General features: G+C 33.8%; 1 protein-coding gene and 1 non-coding gene across 3 annotated transcripts in view; both read right to left on the reverse strand.

The window, feature by feature from the left end:
- COL4A5 (collagen type IV alpha 5 chain) overlaps positions 1–24,280 on the reverse strand; it is a 237,641-nt gene that overhangs the window by 35,441 nt on the left and 177,920 nt on the right. For both annotated transcript variants that reach the window (XM_081565868.1, XM_081565869.1), the window contains exons 30-36: positions 20,980–21,093; positions 15,491–15,658; positions 14,543–14,632; positions 13,927–14,076; positions 12,239–12,337; positions 10,759–10,848; positions 10,093–10,232 (exon numbers count right to left, since the gene is read on the reverse strand). In XM_081565868.1, the coding sequence (XP_081421994.1) occupies positions 10,093–10,232; positions 10,759–10,848; positions 12,239–12,337; positions 13,927–14,076; positions 14,543–14,632; positions 15,491–15,658; positions 20,980–21,093 (851 nt within the window). The remainder of the gene's footprint in view (positions 1–10,092; positions 10,233–10,758; positions 10,849–12,238; positions 12,338–13,926; positions 14,077–14,542; positions 14,633–15,490; positions 15,659–20,979; positions 21,094–24,280) is intronic.
- On the reverse strand, positions 2,208–2,418 carry LOC145537306 (small nucleolar RNA U3). Its single transcript, XR_014076329.1, has one exon. It is a non-coding gene; the product is annotated as a small nucleolar RNA U3 (small nucleolar RNA).

The raw sequence follows: 24,280 nt of genomic DNA on the forward strand, positions 1-24,280 counted from the left end.
ATGTATTTTTGTCTGAACACTTATAAATCAAACATGTGGCACATTTTTACACACATAATAGGTATACAATTAAAGTTTGGATTGAACTGATTCCACCTTAGGTATTTACACAAAAAGCTTTGAATAAAGTATCATAATTCTTGTTATTCATGAACCAATGATATTTATATATCAGAATCAAAAAAAACAAGAAAATAACATTATCCTGCTAGTGGTAAACATGCAAGGCAGTAGACAAACTTTTGATTATTTATAATAAAGTATGTTAAATTCTACAAAAAGAAACCCCATATTGCAATTTCAACCAGTATTTGTTCCCTAATACAGTTCTTACCACCCTATGGCCTTACTCCTTCAAACCAACTAAATTGTAAAAAAGAAAGTAAATATCTCACTAGAACTTCTGAAAAGGACTAAAATTTTCTAGCTTAAGTTCCATCTAAGCTTTTATTATTTATACACTTGCAGAAAAAAATAATGAGCTTCAAAAAAAGATATGCAAGATGTGAAAAAGAAGAAAGCACTCAGAATATCAACAAACTGGCCAAGAATCTTGTAAATCATTCTGAGAAGGGAAAATTCTAGTCTATGTAATACTCTCAGCAAAAGCTAGGCATGACTTAAATATACTTAAACCATAAGTATCTACATTTATTATAATATCAAGCTTTGATATAATTCTTCTAAAATTTATATATAATTGACATATTAGTTTCAGGTGTACAACATAATGATTCAGTATTTATATATATTATGAAATGATCATCATGGTAAGTTCAGTTTATACTAATCACCATACATAGTTATACAACTTTTGTTCTTGTGATGAAAACTGATGAAAAGTTTTAAACAATTTTGAATACATAGTACAGAATTATTAACTATAGTCACCATACTGTATATTATATCCCTATCACTTACTTATTTTATTGCTAGAAGTTTGTACTTGTTAACCCCTTTCATCTATTTCACCCACCTCCACCCACTCCTGCCTATAGCAACCACCAATATATTCTCTGTACCCATGAACTTGGTTTTTGTTTGTTTTATTGTTTTGATTTTGTTTATTTGGTTTTAGATTCCACATATAAATGATATCATATGGTATTTGTCTTTGACATATTTCATTTAGGATAATACCCTCAAGGTCCATCTAAGTTATCACAAATAGCAACATCTCATTCTTTTTTATACACTACTTCTTTATCCATTCATCTGTCAGCAGACATTTAGGTTGCCTCCAGAGCTTGGCTATTGTAAATAATACTGCAATGAACAGAGGACTGCCAGTATCTTTTCCAATTATTCTCTGGATAAATACAGAAGGGGAGCTGCTGGATCATATGGTAGAGTTCTATGTTTAACTTTTTGAGGAACCTTGATAGTGTTTACCATAGTGGCTGCACATATTTACAGTCCCACCAACAGTATGCAAGGGTTCCTTTTCTCCACATCTTTGCCAGCACTTGTTATTTTTTGTTTTTTTTAGTAATAATCATTCAAAAAGGTATGAAGTGATATCTCATTATGACTTTGATTTGCATTTTCCTGATGATTAGTGATATTGAGAACCTTTACACGTACTTGTTGGCCATATGTATGCCTTTTTCGAAAAAAATGTCTGTTTGGATTCTCTGCTCATTATTTAATCAGATTGGGTTTTTGTTATTGAGTTATTTGAGTTCTTTATATATTTTGGATACTAACCTCTAATCAGATATATGACTTGCAATTTTTTTTTTTCCATTTAGTAGGTTGTCTTTTCATTTTGTTGGTTTCCTTTCCTGTGCAGAACTATTTTAGATTGATGTAATCCCACTAATTTACTTCTTTTTGTTTTTGTTGCCTTTGCTTTGGTGTCCAGTTAAAAAGCTCATTGCCAAGACCAGTGTCAAGGAGTTTACTATCTGTGTTTTCTTTTAGTTTTATGGTCTCAGGTCTTACATTCAAATCTTTGATCTACTTTGAGTTGATTTTTGTGTATGATGTAAGATAGTGTTCCAGTTTTTTTTTTTTTTTTTGCATGTGGCTGTCCAATTCTCCCAACACCATTTATTGAAGAGACTGTCCCTTCTCCACTGTATAATCTTGGCTTCTTTGTTATAAGTTAATTGATGATACATGCTTGAGTTTATTTCTGGGACATCTATTCTGTTCCATTGATCTATGTGTCCATTTTGTGTGAATTCCATACTGTTTGTTTTATTTCAGCTCAGACAACGTTCTTTCCCTCTTACTCTCCCAAAGGAAGAGAGCAATCATCAATAACTAATGGCAGTTGCAGAAGCAACACCAAGAGCTGGTTTTGTATTCAGGAGAGACTGCTGTGCCTCCTCCTTGTGGTTTTGGGTAGTCCACACATTCAGAGAAACTTCTCTAGTAACAAACTACAGAAATGATCTCTGAAAGTATAGTCTTCATCTTGTTTTGATTATTATAGGTTTGAAATATAGTTTGAAATCAGGGAGTACGATGTCTTCAGTTTTGTACATTTTTCGATTGCTTTGGCTATTTTGGGGCTTCCCACATAGCTCAATAAAGAATCTGCCTGCAATGCTGGAGACCTGGGTTCAATTCCTGGGTTGGGAAGATCCCCTGGAAAAGGAAATGGCAACCCACCCCAGTATTCTTGCCTGGAAAATCCCATGGACAGAGAAGCCTGGAAGGCTACAATCCATGGGGCTGGAAGAGTTGGACATGACTTAATGCTGTCTTTGGCTATTTTGGGGTCTTTTATGATTCCATACAAATTTTAGGATTGTTTGTTCTATTTTGTGAAAAATGTCATTGGAATTTTATAGGGATTGCAGTGAATCGATAGATTGCTTTGGTAGAATGGACATTTTAACAATATTATTTTTTCCAATCCATAAGCATGGAATATCTTTACTTTTGTTTGTGTCTTCTTCAATTTCTTTCATCAATGTCTTACAGTTTTCAGTGGACAGGTGCCTTTGTTAAATTTATCCCTAGATCTTTTATTCTTTTTGATGCAGTGATAAATGGAATTGTTTTCTTAAGTTTTCTTTCTGCTAATTTGACTAGTGTATAGAAACACAACAGATTTTTAAAATATTTATTTGGCATCCTACAAATTGAATTTGTTTATTCTAATAGTTTTTTGGTTTTTAAATATATAATATGTCATTTGCAAATAGGAACAGTTTTACTTCTTCCTTTTCTATTTGATTACTTTTTACTTCTTTTCCTGGCCTAATTGCTCTGGCTAGGACTTCCAATGCTATGTTGAATAAAAGTGCAAGGGTGGGCATCCTTGCTTGTTCCTAATCTTAGAGGAAAAGTTTTCAAGTTTTCACCACTGAGAATGATGCTAGTTGTGGGCTTATCTTGTATGGCCTTTATTATGCTGAGGTATGTTCCATATATGTCTACTTTGTTGTTTTTTTTTTAATCGTATGTGAGTGTTGCATTTTTTTCAAATGCTTTTCTGCATCTATTGTGAGGATCATATGATTTTTTATCCTTCATTTTGTTAATGTGGTGTATCATATTGCTTGATTTACAGAAGTTGAGCCATTCTTGCACCTCTGGAATAAATTCCTCTCAATAATGGTGTATGATCCTTTTAATGCATTGGAGTTTGGTTTACTAATATTTTATTGAGGATTTTTTCATCTATGTTTACTAGTGTAATTTCCTCTTTTGTGGCCTCCTTGTGTGATTTTGGTATCAGGGTAATGCTGGCTTCATAAAATTAATTTAGAAATGTTCCTTTGTCCTCTATTTTTTGGGAAGAGTTTGAGAAGGATTGGTATTAATTCATTTTTAAACTTTTGGTAGAACTCACAAATGACACTATCTGGTTCTAGACTTTTGTTTGTTGGGAGCTTTGATATAACTGAAAATGGAATATATATCATTCCTGATGAGTCAAATTTAACACTGTGAAACTAACAAATACAGTAGCACTGTAAGACTAGAAAGCGATTTTTTAAAACTTTTAATTGGAGGATAATTACTTTACATATTGTGTTGGTTTCTGCCATACATCAACATGAATCAGCCATAGGTATACATATGTCCCCTCTCTCTTTAACTTCCCTCCCACACCATCTTACCCCTCACAGAGCATCCGATTTGAGCTCCCTGCGTACTATAGCAAATTCCCACTGCCTATCTGTTTTACATATGGTAATGTATATGTTTCCATGTTACTCTTTCAATTAATCCCACCCTGCCCTTCTCCCACTGTGTCCACAAGTCTGTTTTCTATGTCTGCATCTCCACTGCTGCTCTGCAAATAGGCTATCAGTACCATCTTACTAGATTCCACATATATGCATCATATACGATATTTGTTTTTCTCTTACTGATTGACTTCACTTTGGATAAAAGGCTCTAGGTTCATCCACCTCATTAGAACTGACTCAATTGTGTTTTTTATGGCTAATATTCCATTGTATATATGTACCACAACTTTTTCATCCATTCATCTGTCAATGGACATCTAGGTCATTTCCATGCCCGAGCTATTGTAAATAGTGTTGCAATGAACACTGGGGTACATGTGTCTCTTTCAGTTATAGCTTTCTCAGGGTATATGCCCAGTGAGTGTAATTGTTGGGTCATGTGGTTCTATTCTTAGGTTTTTTTTTTAAGGAAATCTCCATACTGTTCTCCATAGTAGCTGTATCATTTTACATTCCCACCAACAGTGCAAGAGGGTTCCCTTTTCTCCACACCCTATCCAGCACTTATTGTTTGTAGATTTTTTGATGATGGCCATTCTGACTGGTGTGAGGTGACACTTCATTGTAGTTTTGATTTGAATTTCTCTAATAATGAGCAGTGCTGAGCATCTTTTCTATTGTTTTTTAGCCATCTGTATGTCTTCTTTGGAGAAATGTCTGTTTAGGTCTTCTGCTCATTTTTTGATTGGGTTGTTTTCCTGATGTTGAGCTGTATGAGCTGCTTATATATTCTGGAGATTAATCCTTTGTCAGTTGTTTCAATTGAAATTATTTTCTCCCATTCTGAGGGTTGTCTTTTAATCTTGTTTGCTATCTCCTTTGCTGTGCAAAAGCTTTTAAGTTTAATTAAGTCCCATTGGTTTATTTTTATTTCCACTACTCTAGGAGGTGAGTCAAAGAGGATCTTGCTGTGATGTATGTCATAGAGTGTACTGCCTGTTTTCGTCTAAGAGCTTTCTAGTTTCTGGCCTTACATTTAAGTCTTTAATCCAATTTGAGTTTATTTTTGTGTGATGTTAGGAAGTGATCTAGTTTCACTCTTTTGCATGTTGTTGTCCAGTTTTCCCAGCACCACTTACTGAAGAGGGTGTACAGATGGAGAGATATACCATGTTCTTGGATTGGAAGAATCAATTTTGTGATGATGACTGTACTATCCAAGTAATCTACAGATTCAACGCAATCTCTATCAAACTAACAATGGTATTTTTCACATAACTAAAACAAAAAGATTCAAAGTTTGTATGCAAACACAAAAGACTCCAAAGAGTCAAAGCAATCTTGAGAAAGAAAAACAGAGCTGGAGGAAGCAACTTTCCTGACTTCAGATTGTACTACAAAGCTACAGTCCTCAAGACAGTATGGTACTGGCACAAAAACAGAAATATAGACCAATGGAAGAAGAAAGCCCAGAGATAAACTCACACAACAATAGGTACCTTACCTTTGACAAAGGAGGCAAGAAAATACAATAGAATGCTTTTTAACAAGCCTGAAACTAGAACTGCTTTCAAGATCACTGTGCTGTATAACAGGCAGTCCATGTAGAAATACTTGTCAGGTTGATACCTTTTTTGCTTTTAAAATTCAAATTGGTAAACTAAGAGCATTTGGATCATAGTCATTCTCTACTATCTCTTAATAACAGGATCTCCCTTCCATTCCATGCAATAACTTAAAGACTTGGAATAAAATATCATGCCGACCTCAATACACAAAATAGAAGACATCAAAATTGGTGAAATAGCTAATACTGTTTGTTATTGTGTTCCATTGTAATATTGAAGAAGCACTGCCAATAGGGGAAAAAAACCCAGGATGAGTTGAAAATATTTGGTGAGAAAGGGTAAAAACCATACTTTGTTTTATGGCGAGAAGAGTATTACAATAGTAGTCCAATCATTTGGAAGCTGTGGTTCCCACATAGTCACTAAATTTTTACAGTTCAATTTATATTTGGAGATTAAAGATACCATGAACCAAGCCATACATAGGTTCTTCTTTAGTTAGGAAATATTAATGATAGGGATACTAAAGAGTGAATGCAGAGATACTCTTACTTAACATTTTACTAAATGATGTAGCAAAGGCGGTATAAAATAATATCTTCAAGTCTGCGTGCTACTTACCTCTCCCAGGTAGTGAAATTTTTAAGCTAATAGGGGCAAATTGATAAATAATGGCTCAAAGTTGCTTGAGCAGGCCAAAACTTGGAACATAGGATTCAAAGTACATGTTAAGGTGATGAACTTAAAGAAAAGGGGATGAACTCAGAGAAAAATATTATGAACTAAGTTTGTAACATAATAGGCCCTGTGGTATCCTTTACCACCTAAGGAAGCTAAAATCTTTAGTAACTATAGGTCTATTCAGAAAATCTATTCTTTATCATGCAGCCTTGATAAATTGTATGTTTTTAGGAATTTGTCCATTTCAAAGTTTTCCAATTTGTTGTTGTACACTTGTTCACAGTACTCTCATCTTTTTTATTTCTGTAAATTTAGTGGTGATGTGCCCTCTTTCATTTCTAATTTTAAGTATGTGAGTCCTCGCTCTCTTAGCCAATCTAGCTGAAGGTTTTTCAATTGTGTTTATTTTTTTGAAAGGACAACCTCTTGGTTTTATTCATTTTCTCTATTGTTTTTACTCTCTACTGTATTTATTGCTGCTTTAATCTTTATTATTTCCTTCCTTCTACCAGTTTTGGGGTTGAGTTTGTTCTTTTTCTAGTTCCTGAAGGTGTAATGCTAAATTTTGACTTAGGATCTTTCTTCTTCAATGCAAGCATTTACACTATAAATTTCCTTGTTAACATTACTTTTGCTGGCTCGTATAAGTTTTGCAATTTTGTGTTTCACTTGTCTCAAGATGTTTTCTAATTTCACTTGTGTCCTCATCTTTGCCCCACTGGTTGTTAAGAGTATGTCCTTTAATTTCTACATATTTGTGAATTTCCCAGCTTTCTTTTTGCTGTTTACAATCTAATGTAATTAGAAAAGGATCTTTATATGGTTCTAATGTTTTCAAATTTATTAAGACTTATTTTGTGGCCTAACATATGCTCTGTTCTGAAGAATGTTTCTTGTGCACTTGAAAATATATATATACTCTGATGTTGTGAGATGGCCTGTTCTGAAGATAGCCATTCTGGCTGGTGTGAAGTGATATCTCACTGTAGTTTTGATCTGCATTTCTCTAATGACTGGGGTGGCATGTTCTGTATAGGTCTGTTAGGCCAGATTGACTTTGCCCATTTAAAAATTGGTCTACTTCCTTATTGAATTAGAGTTTTTTAAAAATATATTATGGATACAAATCTCTTGTCTGATATACCATTTGAAACATTTTCTCCCTTTCTCTGGGTTGTCTTTTCACTTTTCGACATTATCATTTGCAGCATAATATTTTAATGTGGTTCAATTTATTTTTCTTTGGTTGCTTGTGGTTTTGGTGCCATATTTAAGAAATAATTATCCTAACCCAAGGTCATAAGATATGTTTTCTTCTAAGATTTTCTGCTTGTCAATTTCAGCAAAAAATCTATCTAGGATTATGACAAGAATTGTTCTGAGTCTGTAGTATGATTAGATTTTAAGAAGGATTAATGGAAGCTAGAAACATTATGCCACATTATAAGAATATAGTCATTAAATATAAGAGTTATAGAAATCTTAGATACTATCCAGTCCACCTCTCTCATCTCACAGACAAATATTATGTATAGAATACTTTATAATTTACAAAGTGTTTTTTTAATCTAATTGAAACCTCACAATAACTCTGTATAACAGGTTATATAATTCTTCTTTCTATTTTACTGACAAAGTAATGAAGATAGAAAAGAATTAAGTGACTTACAAGGTCATTCAGACAGACTCAGGACTCAAGCTTCTGCCTATTGATTCCCTGTCCAGGGTTTTCAGTGTACTTATATTAATTATGCTTTTTGACTAACAAGGACACTCTCATTTAGTCTTCACCAGCTTTCTTGGCTGCACATCTAAAATCTCTCAAATGGTGGCAATGTAAACATTCCTTTGGTTGGCTATTTCGTCTCTAATTACATCTACATTAGATATAAATTTCACTTCCAGTGTTATTACCTTTCATTTTTTAAACTGCACTTTCATCACTGTTGATCAGTTTTCTCTTTGATTATTCACTTTTGTTAAACTTCAAGTTGGTTTGTCAATGAGAGACAGAGGCAACACACCTACATGCTTTGCTGTCAATGCATGATGGGAAAACAGATTCACAGTGACTAATTACTGACAGAATTTGAAAGAGGTGAAATGACTGCTCACTGATCATGATGCACAGTGGTTATTTACATAGTGGTTTAGGGACTGAAGACTAATATATCATGGTAACTTAAACCTGATCTGTATTGTTGTGGACTGATGTCATTTACCTAATTTGTGGTAACAAATTTGGCATGTACAGACTGTACAAAGCAAAGACTGCCTGCATCTATTAGAACTGAGTGTAAAATCTTATTTTTTAAATGTGTCATCATTTTAAGATAAAATAGTACCATCTGAAAGAAACAACAGAATAATTCAAATACATGATTTCCTGGTTTTATCAACTCTGCAAGTATCCAAGCTTAGTGTAGAATTTACTTATTGAAATATACTTGTAGGCTGCATAGAAAAACTAAGAGTTAGCCTCTTACTTGGAGAGTTGAATACACTGGGGACATTGGCCAATTGAAACATGTTTTTCTACTGCAATTTATTATAATTTCAGAGATGAGTTATTATGGTAATTTTGGTTCCATTATATGAATTCTAAAATTCACTCAGTTTAGAAAAAATATGGATGAACACATTTATAAAATTTTTAAATGAAATTTAAAATCAATGAGTAAAGAATGGAGTTTGTAACAAATGGTTTTAAGTTATATGGATACTTTATTTGGGAAAAATATATAGTTCCTCACCTCACACAACATACAGAAAAGAAAAATTTAAACTCTATACTGCTAATCTGTAATTAATAAGCAGAAATTTCTCTTGATTACTTCTTACAATAAGTTGATTGACTAGGCAATCAAAATATAGCCTTTTGTATACTATTAACAAGAAATCATCTCAAAAATATTATTCAATGAATTCTTATCTCAGTGAGAACTTTCACTAATTCCACAATTACTTTTCTAATACTTTCAAGTTTTGTGTTGTAACTGAATGATTGAACATCATTATGAGATAAACAATTCACTGGGAGATGACACTTGCAATGTATATAATAGACAATGGATGCATCTCGGTTAGTTATAAAATACTTCTGCAAATTAACAGGAATAAGTACCCTTTTATATGGAATTAAGCAGTTATCAAATATTTGAAAGTCCAATGATTCTTAAACAAGTTCTAAATTTGATTCCTTGAGAAATAACACCAAAGTTTTCACACTGACTAGCGGCATAGAGGGATATGTAAAATTGTTTCGGAGAACCACTTCATACATGCATTTAAGAATACTATTTCACTTTCATTAATTTTATAAGTTACTTTGCTTATAAGCCTCTTCAAGTTAGTTAATAATAATATGAAGACAAGGACTAACAATTCCATCACTAAAAGGGAAGGGAAAAACAAAACTAGGCAGAAATATGCCTTTTGGTTACTGAAACATACTCAAAGAGCAAGAGAGAAAATAAAGAAATCAGAAAGATCCACCCTTCATCCTTTTTTTGGATTGGCTGCAAACTCTAAAACACATCTCCTTACAATATAAAAGAGAAAGAATGAATTTCTTGCCCAGAGATTCATGTCACAGTATACTATATCACACTATAGTTTAAGGAAGAATTAGAAGCAAGCACAGTGTTAAAGAAAAATCATATCTGCTCAGGCATATACCTGAGTAGGATTACCTTTGGGCCAGGAAGACCTGGAAGACCAATGCCTGAAATACCAGGATCACCTTTTTCTCCTTTCTGTCCAGGTAATCCTGGGGAGCCAGGTTGTCCAGGAATTCCAGGAGGTCCAAGAAACCCTTTTGCACCCTGGGGGCCTATTAAAAACACATAACATGCACTCTTTTACAAAATATTGTAAAGGATATATATAATGCACATGACCACACAAAAAGATTTTTAAAAAGAATTTCACAAAGTCTGATTTATATAATAAAGAGCTTTATAATCAGAATTGTATAAAAGCCTATTTTTAAAGGAAGTTTAAGTGAAAGGGAGTATGTGTTCATGCTAAGTCGCTTCAGTCACGTCAGACTCTTTGCGACCCTATGGACTGTAGCCCACCAGGTTCTCGTGTCCATGAGATTCTCCAGGCAAGAATACTGGAGTGGGTGGAAAGGGGGTATAGTTGGAGAAAAAAATGTAAGTTTGTGAATTCTTTCTAAAGTTCTGTCTCTTAATTCCCACTTCAAATACTTGTGTAATGAGAGAGCTCTATCCACTGATTGCCTTAGATATCACCTCAGTTTGACTCTGTCAACAACAGTCTCTTTTCTGATAACAAAAACAGTCAACCATCTTCCATTAATGGAACTAAATATTTGGGAGATTTTCATCACTCACCTGGAAAACCCATATCACCTATGTTTCCTTTAAGTCCAGGAGGTCCTGTAAGTCCTGGCATTCCAGGGAGACCAGGGTTGCCCTTGGGACCTCGAAAAGTCAAATTGCTTAAAATTAAGACAAGTCAGCAATATTATGGTTGCTTGGCTTCCTGGAATGGGTTATAATTAAAATGAAAGCATGAGGCTGAATGGACCAAATCTTAATATATGATAAAATTTCACAGATCTAACTGGACATCAGACAGGCAAAAGTTATCAAGAAATCTCCTTAGGAACATATTACAATATAATCACAGCAATAGAGGGCTCCCAATATACATTTATTTAAAAATGCAAGAATCTTGTGTCTTGCCCTAAAACTACTCCAACCACCTGAAGTCTTATTTGTCATATGTGTATAACTACCTTACTATATTTATCACAGATAAATCCAATTTAAAGAGAGTCTTTTTAAAAGATTCAGAAGGAGCTTTCCCATTGAAAGCCTTATCATGTGCAACCAGAAGAGGAAAGTGGTAACCTGTCATGATACATACACCTTTGGCACATTAAGCCAGAGGTAGGTAAGAGTTGATGGAGAAGCACTGGACTAACTTCCCCCAACAGTCATGGCTACTGTGTTTAGTCATGGCTGCTGGGTTTATTCTTCCCAGAGCTTAGATACTTCAGTTCTGTGGTGTCACCTAGGTATTTTCCAAGGACCACAATGTTGCCTTCAATATTATTTGCTTTTATTTTTTCTTTCACACTGTCTTCTCACTCGGGAAAGAGAATGCAAAGTATATGAAAGATAGATAAGGAGATAATTTTTCCTTCCAACTACATTAAGATAATATAGTATAGAGTCCAGAGCAGAATAACTGATCTAAATGGCTCTTAGGAGGATGGTAACCAGCTACTCTTTATTGTTTAGGGGTCCAACTAAAAGAAAATGGTTTAAGAAGCAGCAAGAAAAAGTTTTATTAGAAATAAAAAAATCCACAGTGATTGTAAGAGTGATTAATGCTATAACACATTACCAATGAAGGTTGTGAAAATTCTTACTCCTAGAAACTTTTAAAACTAGAAATGGCAGGCATCTGTTTTACATGGTTTAATGATGAACTTGTCTGAAGGCAAAAAAATGAAAAGGGTGAATTCTTTAGGCTCCTAACAGGTAACTGTCTAATTTACATATGCTACAATGTATATAAATAAAATATAGCACCTTACTTGGATGTACTTCTGAATCTGTGTACACTCTGAGGCCAGAAAAAAAGAAGAAATTGAGTAAAGAAAAACATCCTACAAGTCTTTTCTGTTGACATTTGGGCCAATGGCAACATTTTTGTTAAGGAGAGGTCCATATCTCAGTAGCTTCCCAAACATATTGCCATGACCAGATCCAAAATATCACTACACATGATAAATATATAATTACTTTGTTCCAGGGGTCAGGATCAGCCACCCAACTGCTATAGGTGGTTTATCATACTTACCTGATGGTCCTGGCAATCCAGGTTGCCCTCTCAGTCCAGGTTGCCCTGGGTCTCCAGGCAAACCCTGGTAACCTTTTGGCCCTGCAACTCCAGGAATACCTTCCAAAGATGAGTATAAGAAAAACAAGTTAGGCTGGTATTATTAATCATTAAATACATTTTGCAAAGCAAGCTACCCAAACTCTGAAATATGAATGAAATACAGGAACCAGTGATATTCTGATATAGTATGAACCAATAGCACTGGACTCATTAAAATCTCCCACTTTTTAATGTTGCTACCATTAAGAACTTCAGAGCACTCAATAATTAAGCCACTTTCCTCTTTGGGCCTCAGTTTCTTACACTGTAAAATGAAGGAATTGGGGCAGGCTGTCTCTATGCTATCTCTTAGATTCTATAATTATCTTTCATAACCTTATATTAAGGCAAATACAGTTTACTGACATTGTTTTGCAGAAGGTATAATGGAAAGAGAAGCTTTGCAAGAAGTAAATCAAGAAATGCAACTCATTTTAACAATAATAAAAAATTAGGTGGCCTTGCCTTTTTCATGATTATATACAAAATTACAGTAATGTCTTAAAACTCTTGTTTGAGGAGAAATCCCACCAAGCCCTGCTCCCAGGGAAACTTATAACATCTATGCACACACACACACACACACACACACACACACACATACATGGACAGACAATAGTAATGGTTTCCACACAGCAAGAGCCACAAACCTTACTTCAATCTGCAAATAAACATAGTTTAAAAGTTCCATGTTGTTTGAAAGGATATTCTATGTAGATTGGATTGTGTTTTATTTATTGATTTGTGCTTATTCATATTTTTCCCCTGGTGGCTCAGCTGGTCAAGAATCCGCCTGTAACGCGGAGGACCTAGATTCGATCCCTGGGTAGGGAAGATCCCCTGGAGAAGAGAACGGCTACCCACTCCAGTATTCTGACCTGAAGAATCCCATGGACTATCCATGGGGTTGCAAAGAGTCAGACACAACTGAGTGACTTTCACTTCATGTATTTTCTGATGGTTTGTTATGAATATGTTATAGTTTTATAAAAAGAATAAAGGATTTTTATTTTAAAAGTCTGTTGTACTTCATATCTTATTTGCTTCTAATAAAATAACTGTAATACCACAATTGTTCCCTAGACCTACTTTCAGCAACCTTCCCAAGGGGTGAGTTTGGCTGCTCTTAGTCCAATATTTGTTTATTCTTCTAGGTTAGAATAACACTGAACTGTACTTAAAAATCAAGTATGATATGGGTATCGAAAATCTGCAGAACAACAGTGTACCACTCATCCTCATTTTGTTTCAAGACAAAAAAATTTAAAGGACCAGGAAATTTCCCAAACACTGAAATCCATTTTCCAAGTAATTCTGGTTATTTATCCATTTTCTCTTGATCATATTCTATACACTACTTTCTGGAAGGCTTGAAAGTGACTGTTTATTTTTTAAAGCCTCATAGTTTGTGATAGATAAACTACAAAGAAAATACTCAAGCAAAAGTTGATCAGTGAAACAGTACAAATCAGTGAAAACTAACTTTCATTACCAAAATTTGATATACCTAATTGCCTTAATCCTGGATTACAAGTCACTTTCCATGCTAATAAAAATTAAACTTCATACACACCAGGAGAAAAATTCAAATAAATGCATTCACTCACCTGGTAGGCCAGGGTCCCCTTTCTCTCCTTTCGAGCCCAGCAGATCTGGATCCATTGGCCCAGGAAGGCCTGGAAGGCCAGGCTCTCCTTTACTACCTTTCTCTCCTGTAGGGCCAGGAAGTCCTGGCTGACCCTGCAAACCATCATCACCTAAAACCAACATGTGTGGGGAAGACACACCAGATCATGTTCATTCATCCAGGATTAATGCATAAAAAGATTATTCATATGTTACACAGTTGGGTAGGCCACTGACCACCCAAAGCACTCATGCACCTTATTTATCGTCTATAAATGACTTGAGCTCACTTTTACACTCAAACAAAAATCTCTCTCCTGGTGTTCTCTGACAAATATAGACTGTAAAAAAAATAAAAATTAAATCCCTGTATGTTGTTATTTTGAGTTAATGCTTATCATATTTAATAGTATTCAAACTAAGCATGCCATCAAACTGAAAACAGAAACTACTTAAATTCCATGTCACTTAGAAACAAAATACAAGTAAAGCATTGCTCATTTTTAAGCAGTCAAATAAAAGTATTCTGTATTGATGTAAAGCAAAATTTTTAAGTTTCTTTCTTTCATATATCTGCCAGCAAACCCTGAATATTACCTTTGAGACCAGGAACACCACTTCTGCCAGGAATTCCCAAAGGTCCTGGTGGGCCTGGAGGTCCCATCATACCCATTTCACCTTTGGCACCTTTTAAAAATATCAATAGGTACCTTTTTACCTTTCCTTGACCTTGGAAAGATAAAAGATCAGTTTAAAGATGTCAACTAGAAAACTATTGAGTTAGAGGGAAGTACTATAAGGTTTGCCCCTTTCCAACTATTGTAATCTTAGTGATCACTACTGTCTATATCACTGTGGTAGTTAGTCTCTAAACATGGTCCCCAAATGAACTGCACTCCCCAGTACACACAGCTTTGTGTACCCTTCTCCCCTTGAATTTGGGATGACTCTGTGCCTTAATCTTGACTATGTGACCCTGTATAACTCCCAAGGGTAGATGATAAGAACTCTTGCAGTTTCCACTTGGGGCTCTTAGAATACTCACTTTCAGTTTTGGGGACTCTCTATTTTGGAAACCAACTGCTCTGGAAAAAGAGCTACCCTGATACTACCATATGTGAGGTACCTCTGTGGATAATGAGATACCATGTGAAGAGGCCAATGAACACTCAGGTGTCACAGTAGTGCCATGTTGAAAGTAGGTCCTTCATCCCAACCACTCCAGCTGGTACCATGTGGATCAGAGATAAACAACCCTGTCTAAGTCATCCAATAATTCCTGACCCATAAAATCTCAAGCAAAATTAAAAGACCACTTTAAATCATCATATTTTGAGGTCATTTGTTACACAGAAATATATAACTGGAGCTCTCAGAGAGAAAAAGTGCAATGCAAATAGCAAAGTGAGTTTCCCACAATCAGAGACATTTAATACATTTCCTTAAAGGATAGTGTTAATCGAGAAAAGTACAAGAAAATAATACACCAGAGACATATTAGTTATAATTTCTGGAATCGAAAACCAGGGAAGGCTAAAAAATTACCTGGAAAGCCAGAGGCACCTGCTTTTCCTGGGAGCCCTGGTGATCCTGGGGGTCCCATAGGACCTGGTGCTCCAGGGATCCCTGGACTGCCTCTCTCACCAGGAGGTCCTGGAACATCAAATCCAGGCGGCCCTGGATCCCCCTTCTCTCCTGGTAGTCCATGCAAGCCTAGTTAATACAAACCAATGTTAAAAAGTATTGAAGCAGTTTTAAGAGATGTATCTGGTTATTTTTCTAGCAAACAGGTAATAGAATCTTGTATATAACAAACCTAACAGTGAGTTAGGGATACTTTTGGTATCATGCACAGAAAATAATCTAACAATAAATCTTTAGGATTTTCAAGTATATTTCCCTAAGAATGGACTTCTGAAATTATTTCTCAAAAAAGACCAATTTTTTCTTAATTGCTACAATCATGTACTATTTTTAATAAAATATAATAAAAAATACTAAAAAACTGAAATAAAAATACATAAAAATACAATCTTATATTGTGGTTATTATAGTCAATTAGTACATTAATACAATTATACAGTCAAATGCTTACTCTCAGTTTCTTCTAATTCCAGTGCAGACTCGTAACAGTCTGTGATTCGACACTGGTCCACTGCCCACACTTGAATTTCCACTATTCTAAGGTATTATTTATTATTAAGATGTATTTCTATAATCCATTAAAAATTAATTACTGAATAAGTCAGTCACATGGGCCCTCTTGACTTTATTTTGGCTTTGTTTTAACATGCTGTTTTAATAACACATTACTATTAGTTTTTGTTGTTAACTTTTGTTTCTCAGTAACCCAGCAAGGATTTTATAGAAAAATTATGACATTGCAAAAATACACTCCAGAAAACAAGGTAGTTAAAAATTAATATGTTTAGTGAAAGGAATTACACTATATAGTGCAAGTTCCCACACCAACACCTATCAGTTATGTGACTTCTTAAGTCACTTAAAGTTATTGGTCTTCATCTGATAAATGGGGATGTGCCATAACGGACTGAAAGCTGGGGGTGAAACAGGTAACCATTCCAAGCATCTCTTTAACAATATGACCAGTTTTACTGTTGAAGATTCACAGGCAATTATTGTTATAAGAGAACAAGATGGCTGGTATTTTAAGACCTGTTTGGTGTCATATTACCGGCATGCCTTTAAACTGATAAAATTCACTTTGAAGATTAGAGATTTCCATTTAGTTGGCACAGTAGTGATGATTCCAACGCTGCCATTTCATAGTAAAAAAATACTATTAAAGGGGAGAGATATTTTATATTATATTTATGAAATATGATGAGATACCTGATAATGTACACAATTATAGCTCTATCTGGATCACTGTTTATTGTTATATTACAGCCCAAGTAGTTTTTAATAGCTGAGTTTTCAAGATAACTATTTTGCCCTTTGAAATATGCTCCAAGAGAGCAGTTCTACAAAATAATTAAAAGACTTCAATGTGGATAAATCTTGTTGCTTTCCAAGTTTAAAGCTTGAAGATATGGCGTTGGGGAAAAAAAAAACAGATGAATAAGTATGAGGATCTAATGTAATAACATGGTGACTATCACTAATAACATTATTGCATAATTACAATTTGCTAATATAGTAGAACTTAAGGGTTCTCACACACACAAATCAGTAAATATATAAGGTGATGGATGTGAGAACTTGATTGTGAAAATTCTTTCACAATGTATACATATATCAAATCATCACATTGTACATTTGAAATATATTACAATTATCTATGTCTTTTATACCTCAATAAAGCTCAAAAAATAATAAATCAAAGGAAAAATAAATATCCTATTTACAGCTTCTCAGAACTGTTTTCATGTGCAATTTTTTGCATCTTTTATGATGATGCTATTATATTTGGATGATTTTTTTCTACTATTTGTTCTAATATAATAAATTCTCAATGTTAAAAAAGAAAAATATGGCTTTGAGTGAGAACTACAATACCTGGTAGACCTGAAGTTCAAGAGGCAGGAAGTTACAGTTCAGCAGCAAGATGAACCACCCAAGCAGAAGCAAGTTGCAAAAAGATTAATTAGGTTAGGAAACAAAACTAACCATGTAAAGATTAGAACAAAAAAAGTCTATAAATAGAATTTATTAGATATTGATTCACTACCAACATATTAGTAATGAATAAAGAAACTTATTTTAGGCATTTGCTCAAATGCTCATATAACATATACTATAAATTTGTTTGCCAATAGAGAGAATAAAATATTTACTTCAGAAAAATACTTTTTGATGAAGATCAGCAGTACACTCTTGTTTATTTCTGATCTTTATACTGCTTTGAATGATCATTTCGGAATTTAAGCTCTTAAAGTTTAGTTAGATTTAAAATTAGACTTGATTTTGTACTCTAACAGGTTAGGTTGTTGTTTAGTCACTAAGTCATGTCCAGATCCTTGTGACCCCATGGACTGCAGTCCACCAGGCTCTTCTGTCCATAGGATTTCCCAGACAAGAATACTGGAGCAGGTTGCCATTTCCTCCTCCAGGGGATCTTCCCAACCCAGGGATCAAACCCACGTATTGTCAGGCGGGTTCCTTACCACTAAGCCACCAGGGAAGCCCTTACAGGTCAGGTACAGAGAACTCAATAATTATTAGTGCATGTCTATGATGAAGCAAACTACATGCTCTAGGCTAAGATCTCTTCATTGTTATCAGTAATAACAGTAACATATGTTATGCTGTATTTTTCACAGCATAGATCTTTTCCATGACTATTGTCAGGAATTGGCATCCTGGTAAAATCCAGGATGAAGAAAGTCAATATAAATTCAAAAGTTCTGCTGAATCTTATTATACAATAACAGGAATTATATGGATATATCTATAGAGGCTAAGTGCATTACAGGTGTATAATGCTCTTAATTTATCGACAGCCAAATGGAACAAGTTAATTGAAAAAAAGAAAATTCCAAAAACATGCATTATCTGTGGAAATGTTACACACACACACACAGTCCAAGGGTTTTATAGCCAAAAAAGTTAGAAAAAGACAATGTACTCTCCTTCATCTATGAAAATGACGTGACTAATGCCTTGTTTCTTTGATTCATATTAGTGGTGATAAGTTTGAACTCATTTAGCCATGCATGCGTTCCTGAGACTGGACAAGTGTACAACACATTTGACTCAGGTTAGGGTACTACCTGTGAACATGGAATTGAGTATATTTAACTAACCTCTAAAAAGATTCACTAAAGCAATTATCTTCCAGCTATTGGCCAGACCAAATAATAAGAACCAACAGCTTTCATTTCCCCCTTACTAGGGCATAAGATGAAAAGCATTCTGCTTCTCGTCCTTTGGCATTTTTAAAAAATGTTGTTTTCCTATCACCAAATGAGGAATTGATATTCAACAAATCTTTAACTTAAAAACATGCATTAAACCATACAGTCTGCTTTGGAAAAAAGAATGACAAATAGTAAAGCTTAATTAAATAATAGCAGAAAATTGGAGTCAAAAGAAAAGCCTGAAAAAGATATATCTCTGGAGAAATGACAAGATAGAATACTTTGCAGTAACTTTTCTACTACAAAATGAAACACATCAAGTATATTAAATAAGCTTCTTATTTTAAAAATAGGTAGTTAGAATTTCAGCCATGCAGTATAAGTCAGGTGTACCAAGATATTAGTAGTAGCCTTGCTGATAGTCCTGTTATTGAGATGTACAAACAAAAATTATGGTATTTTTGAAATGCACTAAGACAATATTCTGCTTTAGTGATTCCTGTAAAATTTACTTTAAAAGTGAGTATACATTGCTATTATCAAATATAAAATTAGTCATCTGGTGGTAAAAATTATGATTTGAGAATATTTCTATATTAATAAGAATGTATTCAATACATTTTTGTGGCAGTTGCTGTTAACTTCATTTATTTGTTGAACCATATTAGTTCAGATCTTCATTTGTATGGCAAAATATATATTTACAGAAGAAAGAGATGAGATTAAATTCAGCATCACTACTTTTCCCCCTGCCCATCCTATACAGACTTTATAAATATACCTATATATCCATGAATTAGAGAGAACATTAGATGAATGAAATATTGTAGAATATTAGCTAAATTTTAAAAAGCATTAAAACACAAATAAATGTATTTTTATTTTGTTCAGATTGGTATTAATTGGTATTAATAATCTCTTTTTATTCTTGCTTAGCTGTGATTTAAGAGTTCAAAATGCTTTTGAAACCTTATATAATTTTGGGAAACAAAATGAAAAAACCCAACAGAAATCATAAATTCATTTTAGCCATTTTGTGAAATAGCAGGCCAAGACTATAATGACCAAACATAAAAATTGTTTTTTCTCAAGGTCCCTCTGCTATGCTAGTTAGACAGAAGGGTTTCTCATTAATGTTGAAGCACCTACTTTTTAACCAGTTGGTTCAAAGCAACACCGTAGGTTTTCTTTTTTATTTCTAAATCAGTAGTGACATGTTAGGGGTCATTTAAAAAAAGGTGCAATGTGCCATAAAACAAATGTTTAAAATAGGACATAAGCAAAAACAACCTTTACTTTCCAGGCTTTTTATATTGTTAATCAGTGTTTCTAGATTTTTAGCATAATAAACTAACAAAATACCTATTGGCATTTAAGCTCAGAAAAAATATTCCATTGCTTCAAAGTCAATGTATGTATATCTGAATGGTGCATTTAAGTCATCCGATGTATTCATGTGAATTAAGGAATGACTAAATGTTCCATATTTGCTTTAATTTCTTGTATTATTATAATACTTTGCAATAACAAAATCTTGGCCCACGTGTGACCCTTACTATATCTTCCTAGATTAAGATAAAAGTAATTCACATCACCAGATAGTTCAGAATCTGTAAACTCTCACATGAACATAGGGGAATCATATGATTCTCTATGAGGTCACAAGCTTACAAAGCTTTTTTGAGTACTCATATTAAAAAAAAAAAACCTTAGCATGCTTATGAGTTGCAAAGTAAATGCTGACTTACAGGCAAAAGAAGAGAAAATTCAATTAAACTCACTTATTTAAAAAATTGAGGATGCCTAAAAAATATTTTTAACAGAATTTTTTTAATCCTCTGCTAAGAAATGTTATGAGGTTTCACAGACAAAGGTCTATTAATGCCATATAGCTACTCAGGTCCAAAATGATTAGCACCAGAAGTTCCTAGGATTCCAACGGTATGATTAGCTCAACGATTATAAGCCATGGAAACATACTGCAATTGCTAAACTGCACTGTTGTTAATAGATCAATCTTAAATGGACAGAAAGGGGAAATATCAGGTAATATTAGCTCTTCTGCTGTGATCTGTGCTCTTTTGCTTTTATATAATTATATACGTGGACATGTTAACTCTCAGATCTGCTTTCTGTAAGACTATTACATAGGTTACACTTTATTGAGGGGCTAACCAACCTCTACATAATTGTGCTACAAAGCGCATATCTTACCAGGTTGGCCTATTGGTCCAGGAATTCCTGGTGGCCCTGGTGGTCCCTGAAAACCTGTTCCTGGCAGCCCAGGAGGTCCCATTGGCCCAGGTTGTCCATTCGGTCCAATGTCACCTTTAAGGAATAAGTACAGTTTAGATATTAAAAACAACAACAGCTGAGTCACTTGTCTTTAGCATTGAGTCACAAATTTATAATTACAATAATTTTGTAGTATGTTTTAACTTATGTTTGCTAAACATTAACTTTTAGAATCAGTTATGTCATGTCCAAAAATTCCTACTTGAATTCTCATTGAAAATGCAGTATATGTAGAGACAAATCTGGGGAGAATTGACTGTGTCTTCCCATCCACACAGAAGACTTATCAAGTTCTTAATAACAGTTTTAATTTTTTCCACAAATACATTAGCCACATTTTGTTTTATTCATTTCTAAATATGACAGATTTTTTTTGCAAATTACACTTTCCTATTTATTTCGATATTTACAAACACACCATTCTATTTGTCACAATGATATTTTGTACGTTATTTCTGCTACCTGGAACATCCTTCCCTAAAGATTCAGTTCAAATGTCACCTCCTATATTGCTTCCCAAGGCACCTTAAAAGAGGCCCTGAACAAAAGTAACACATGAGGTAAACTGAATGCTTCCAAACTCATCTTTTCATTTTTGTTTAATGATTCCAATGGTCAATCTTAAGCACATTTTCTTCTTCATATAGTTCTTTCCTGATGGATATTAGCCTTACTAATTTATTATTGGTCACTATGTTGCCTTGAAAATGTTGTATCAATTTCCCCTAAGTTTTAATATCCAACCACTGGTATAAATATATCTAGTTGGTGAACTTTTACTGTGATCTGCTTGCTGTGTTTTGACTGTGGTCTATTGGTCCAAAACATCAGTGATACATAGTCATAAAGGTTTCTATTGAAATAACCAAGATCACGGTGATGTGCTCTATGATTTTTTTTTTTTTTTTTACGGTGGAGAACAATCTCTGAGATATTCCAGAGTAGAATCAATGCCTTTGTGTTTCTAGTGATTAAAGTAGTAGGCACACAATAAGAACATAATAAATGTTTGAGCAATAAAGGAATTACATAGCAGAAAGTCCCCAATTCTTTTTTTTTTTTTTCTAGCACCTTAGTAACTTTACTGAGTTTTAATATTTGAGAATGAATCCTATGTAGGATATGGGGACTCTATACTTCAAGGGTTAGGCAAATGCTTTATAGGGAGCTGATATTTAAACTAGGCTTCAACCTCTTTCTTCCCAACCTCTGCCTCAAGGCTGTTATTATAAACAAAGTATAGTGAGAGAGCAATTTCCACATAGAGACTGTTAATCACATAGCTTATCATTTGAAAGGTTTCTATCTGTAAGTTTTGGGGTCACAGGTCTAAGCTGGAGGAGGTAGTTGATAGGAAACACTACCTGTAACTTTGACTATTGCAGTTTATAGCTGGCCAGAATTGTCTACTCAAAGACAGGAAGGTATTTTTAAAAGTGCTTATCTGAGAAGAATTTGTATTGGTTCAGTTTGGGGCCTTTGCTGGCAAAATATAGCCTGGTTAAATTTTGTTCTGCTGTTCTGTTGCTTTAATGGGAATCAACCCAACATTTTTCAGGAGCATGGGGTTGTTCAGACTTTTCTCTGGGGGCGAAACTGTTTACCAGGAGAGTCTAGTTCCTTGCAAGCCAGAAAGGAAAAAAGAAACAATCACCAAACCAGTTAAGATGAATTCTATTCATATACAGAATTAGGGAAATCAAAATCAAGGGGGTAGAATAAACCAATAAAGAAATGAACAAAGGATATGAGCAGTTTACACGAAAAAAACAATATCCTTTAAACATGAAAAGATGGTCTATTTCACTCATAATAATGGAAATACCATTATTTTAACTATAAATTTAATTATAAATTTAAATTACCCTCAAAGTAAAGGCAAGGGACCTAGTATATTCAAAGAAATTTTTTAAAAAGAACAAAGTTGGAGAACTTACATTACCTGACATCAAGTCTTACTATAAAACTACTGTAATTTAAACAGTTGGTACTGATTTAGGATAGTAAAATAGATAGGTAGAATTGAGAGCACAGAAATACACCTCCACATAAAAAAAATTATTTGATTTTTGACACAGGCACCGACATAATCCAATGGGGAGAGAGCTATTTTAAATAAATGATGCTAAGCAAAAATCATTTAAAATGGATGATGGATAGTCTCCAACATAAAAGCTAAAACTGTAAAACTTACAAAAATAAAACAATATATTTGTAACTTTGGAACAGGGAAAGTTTTCTTAGGCAAAACACAGAAAATAATAATCATACAACAAAAAAAACTGATAAATGAAAAATCAATAAAATTAAGACTTTTGCTCATCAAAATACACTGATAATAAAATGAATAGTCAAGCCAGATAGGAATAAAATACTCATAAACATATATTTGACAAAGAACCACCATGTAGGACATGTAAAGGTCACTTCCAACTTATCAATAAAAAGGGGAACAAACCATATTTCAAAGTGGGAAAAATATCTGAATGTGTAAATAATCCACACATATATGCAAAAGAGCTCAACATCAATAGTCATCAGGGAAATGCAAACTGAAACCAAAATACGTTACCAACATACCAACTAAAATTCAAAAATGAAAAGATGGATAACAGCAAATGCTGGAGAGAATGCAGAACAACTGAAACTTTCATACTATATTGGTTAGAAAATGATACAACCATTTTGGGAAAAGGCCTAGTAGTTTCTTTTTTTACTACTGAGGTATAGCTGATTTACAATATTATATAAGTTTAAGGTGTACAACATAGTGATTCACAATTTTATTTTATTTTTTTTGATTGTCATCTATTTATTTTTTTAAAATTTATTTATTTTTTAAGTGGTGGAAAGCTGCTTTATAATTTTGTGTGGGTTTCCGTAGTACAATAGTCAGTATTACAGAACAACTGTGCTGTGATTCACAATTTTAAAGGTTATATAGTCCATTTATAGCTATTATAAAAATACTGGCTATATTTCTGGTCCTGTACAGGATATCCTTCCAGCTTATTTTATACATAGTTTCTACCTCTTAATCTCTTACCCTATCTTACCCATCCCCACTGATAACCACTAGTTTGATTTTTATATCTGAGAGTCAGTTCCCTCTTTGTTATATTCACCAGTTTTTTTTTTAAGATTCTACAAATACAGAATAAGAGACACAGATGCATAGAACAGTCTTATGGACTCTGAGGGAGAAGGTGAGGGTGGGACG

The sequence above is a fragment of the Giraffa tippelskirchi genome, chromosome X, assembly GCF_054371585.1.
Source record: "Giraffa tippelskirchi isolate mGirTip1 chromosome X, T2T-mGirTip1v1.2.pri, whole genome shotgun sequence".
Taxonomy (NCBI): domain Eukaryota; kingdom Metazoa; phylum Chordata; class Mammalia; order Artiodactyla; family Giraffidae; genus Giraffa; species Giraffa tippelskirchi.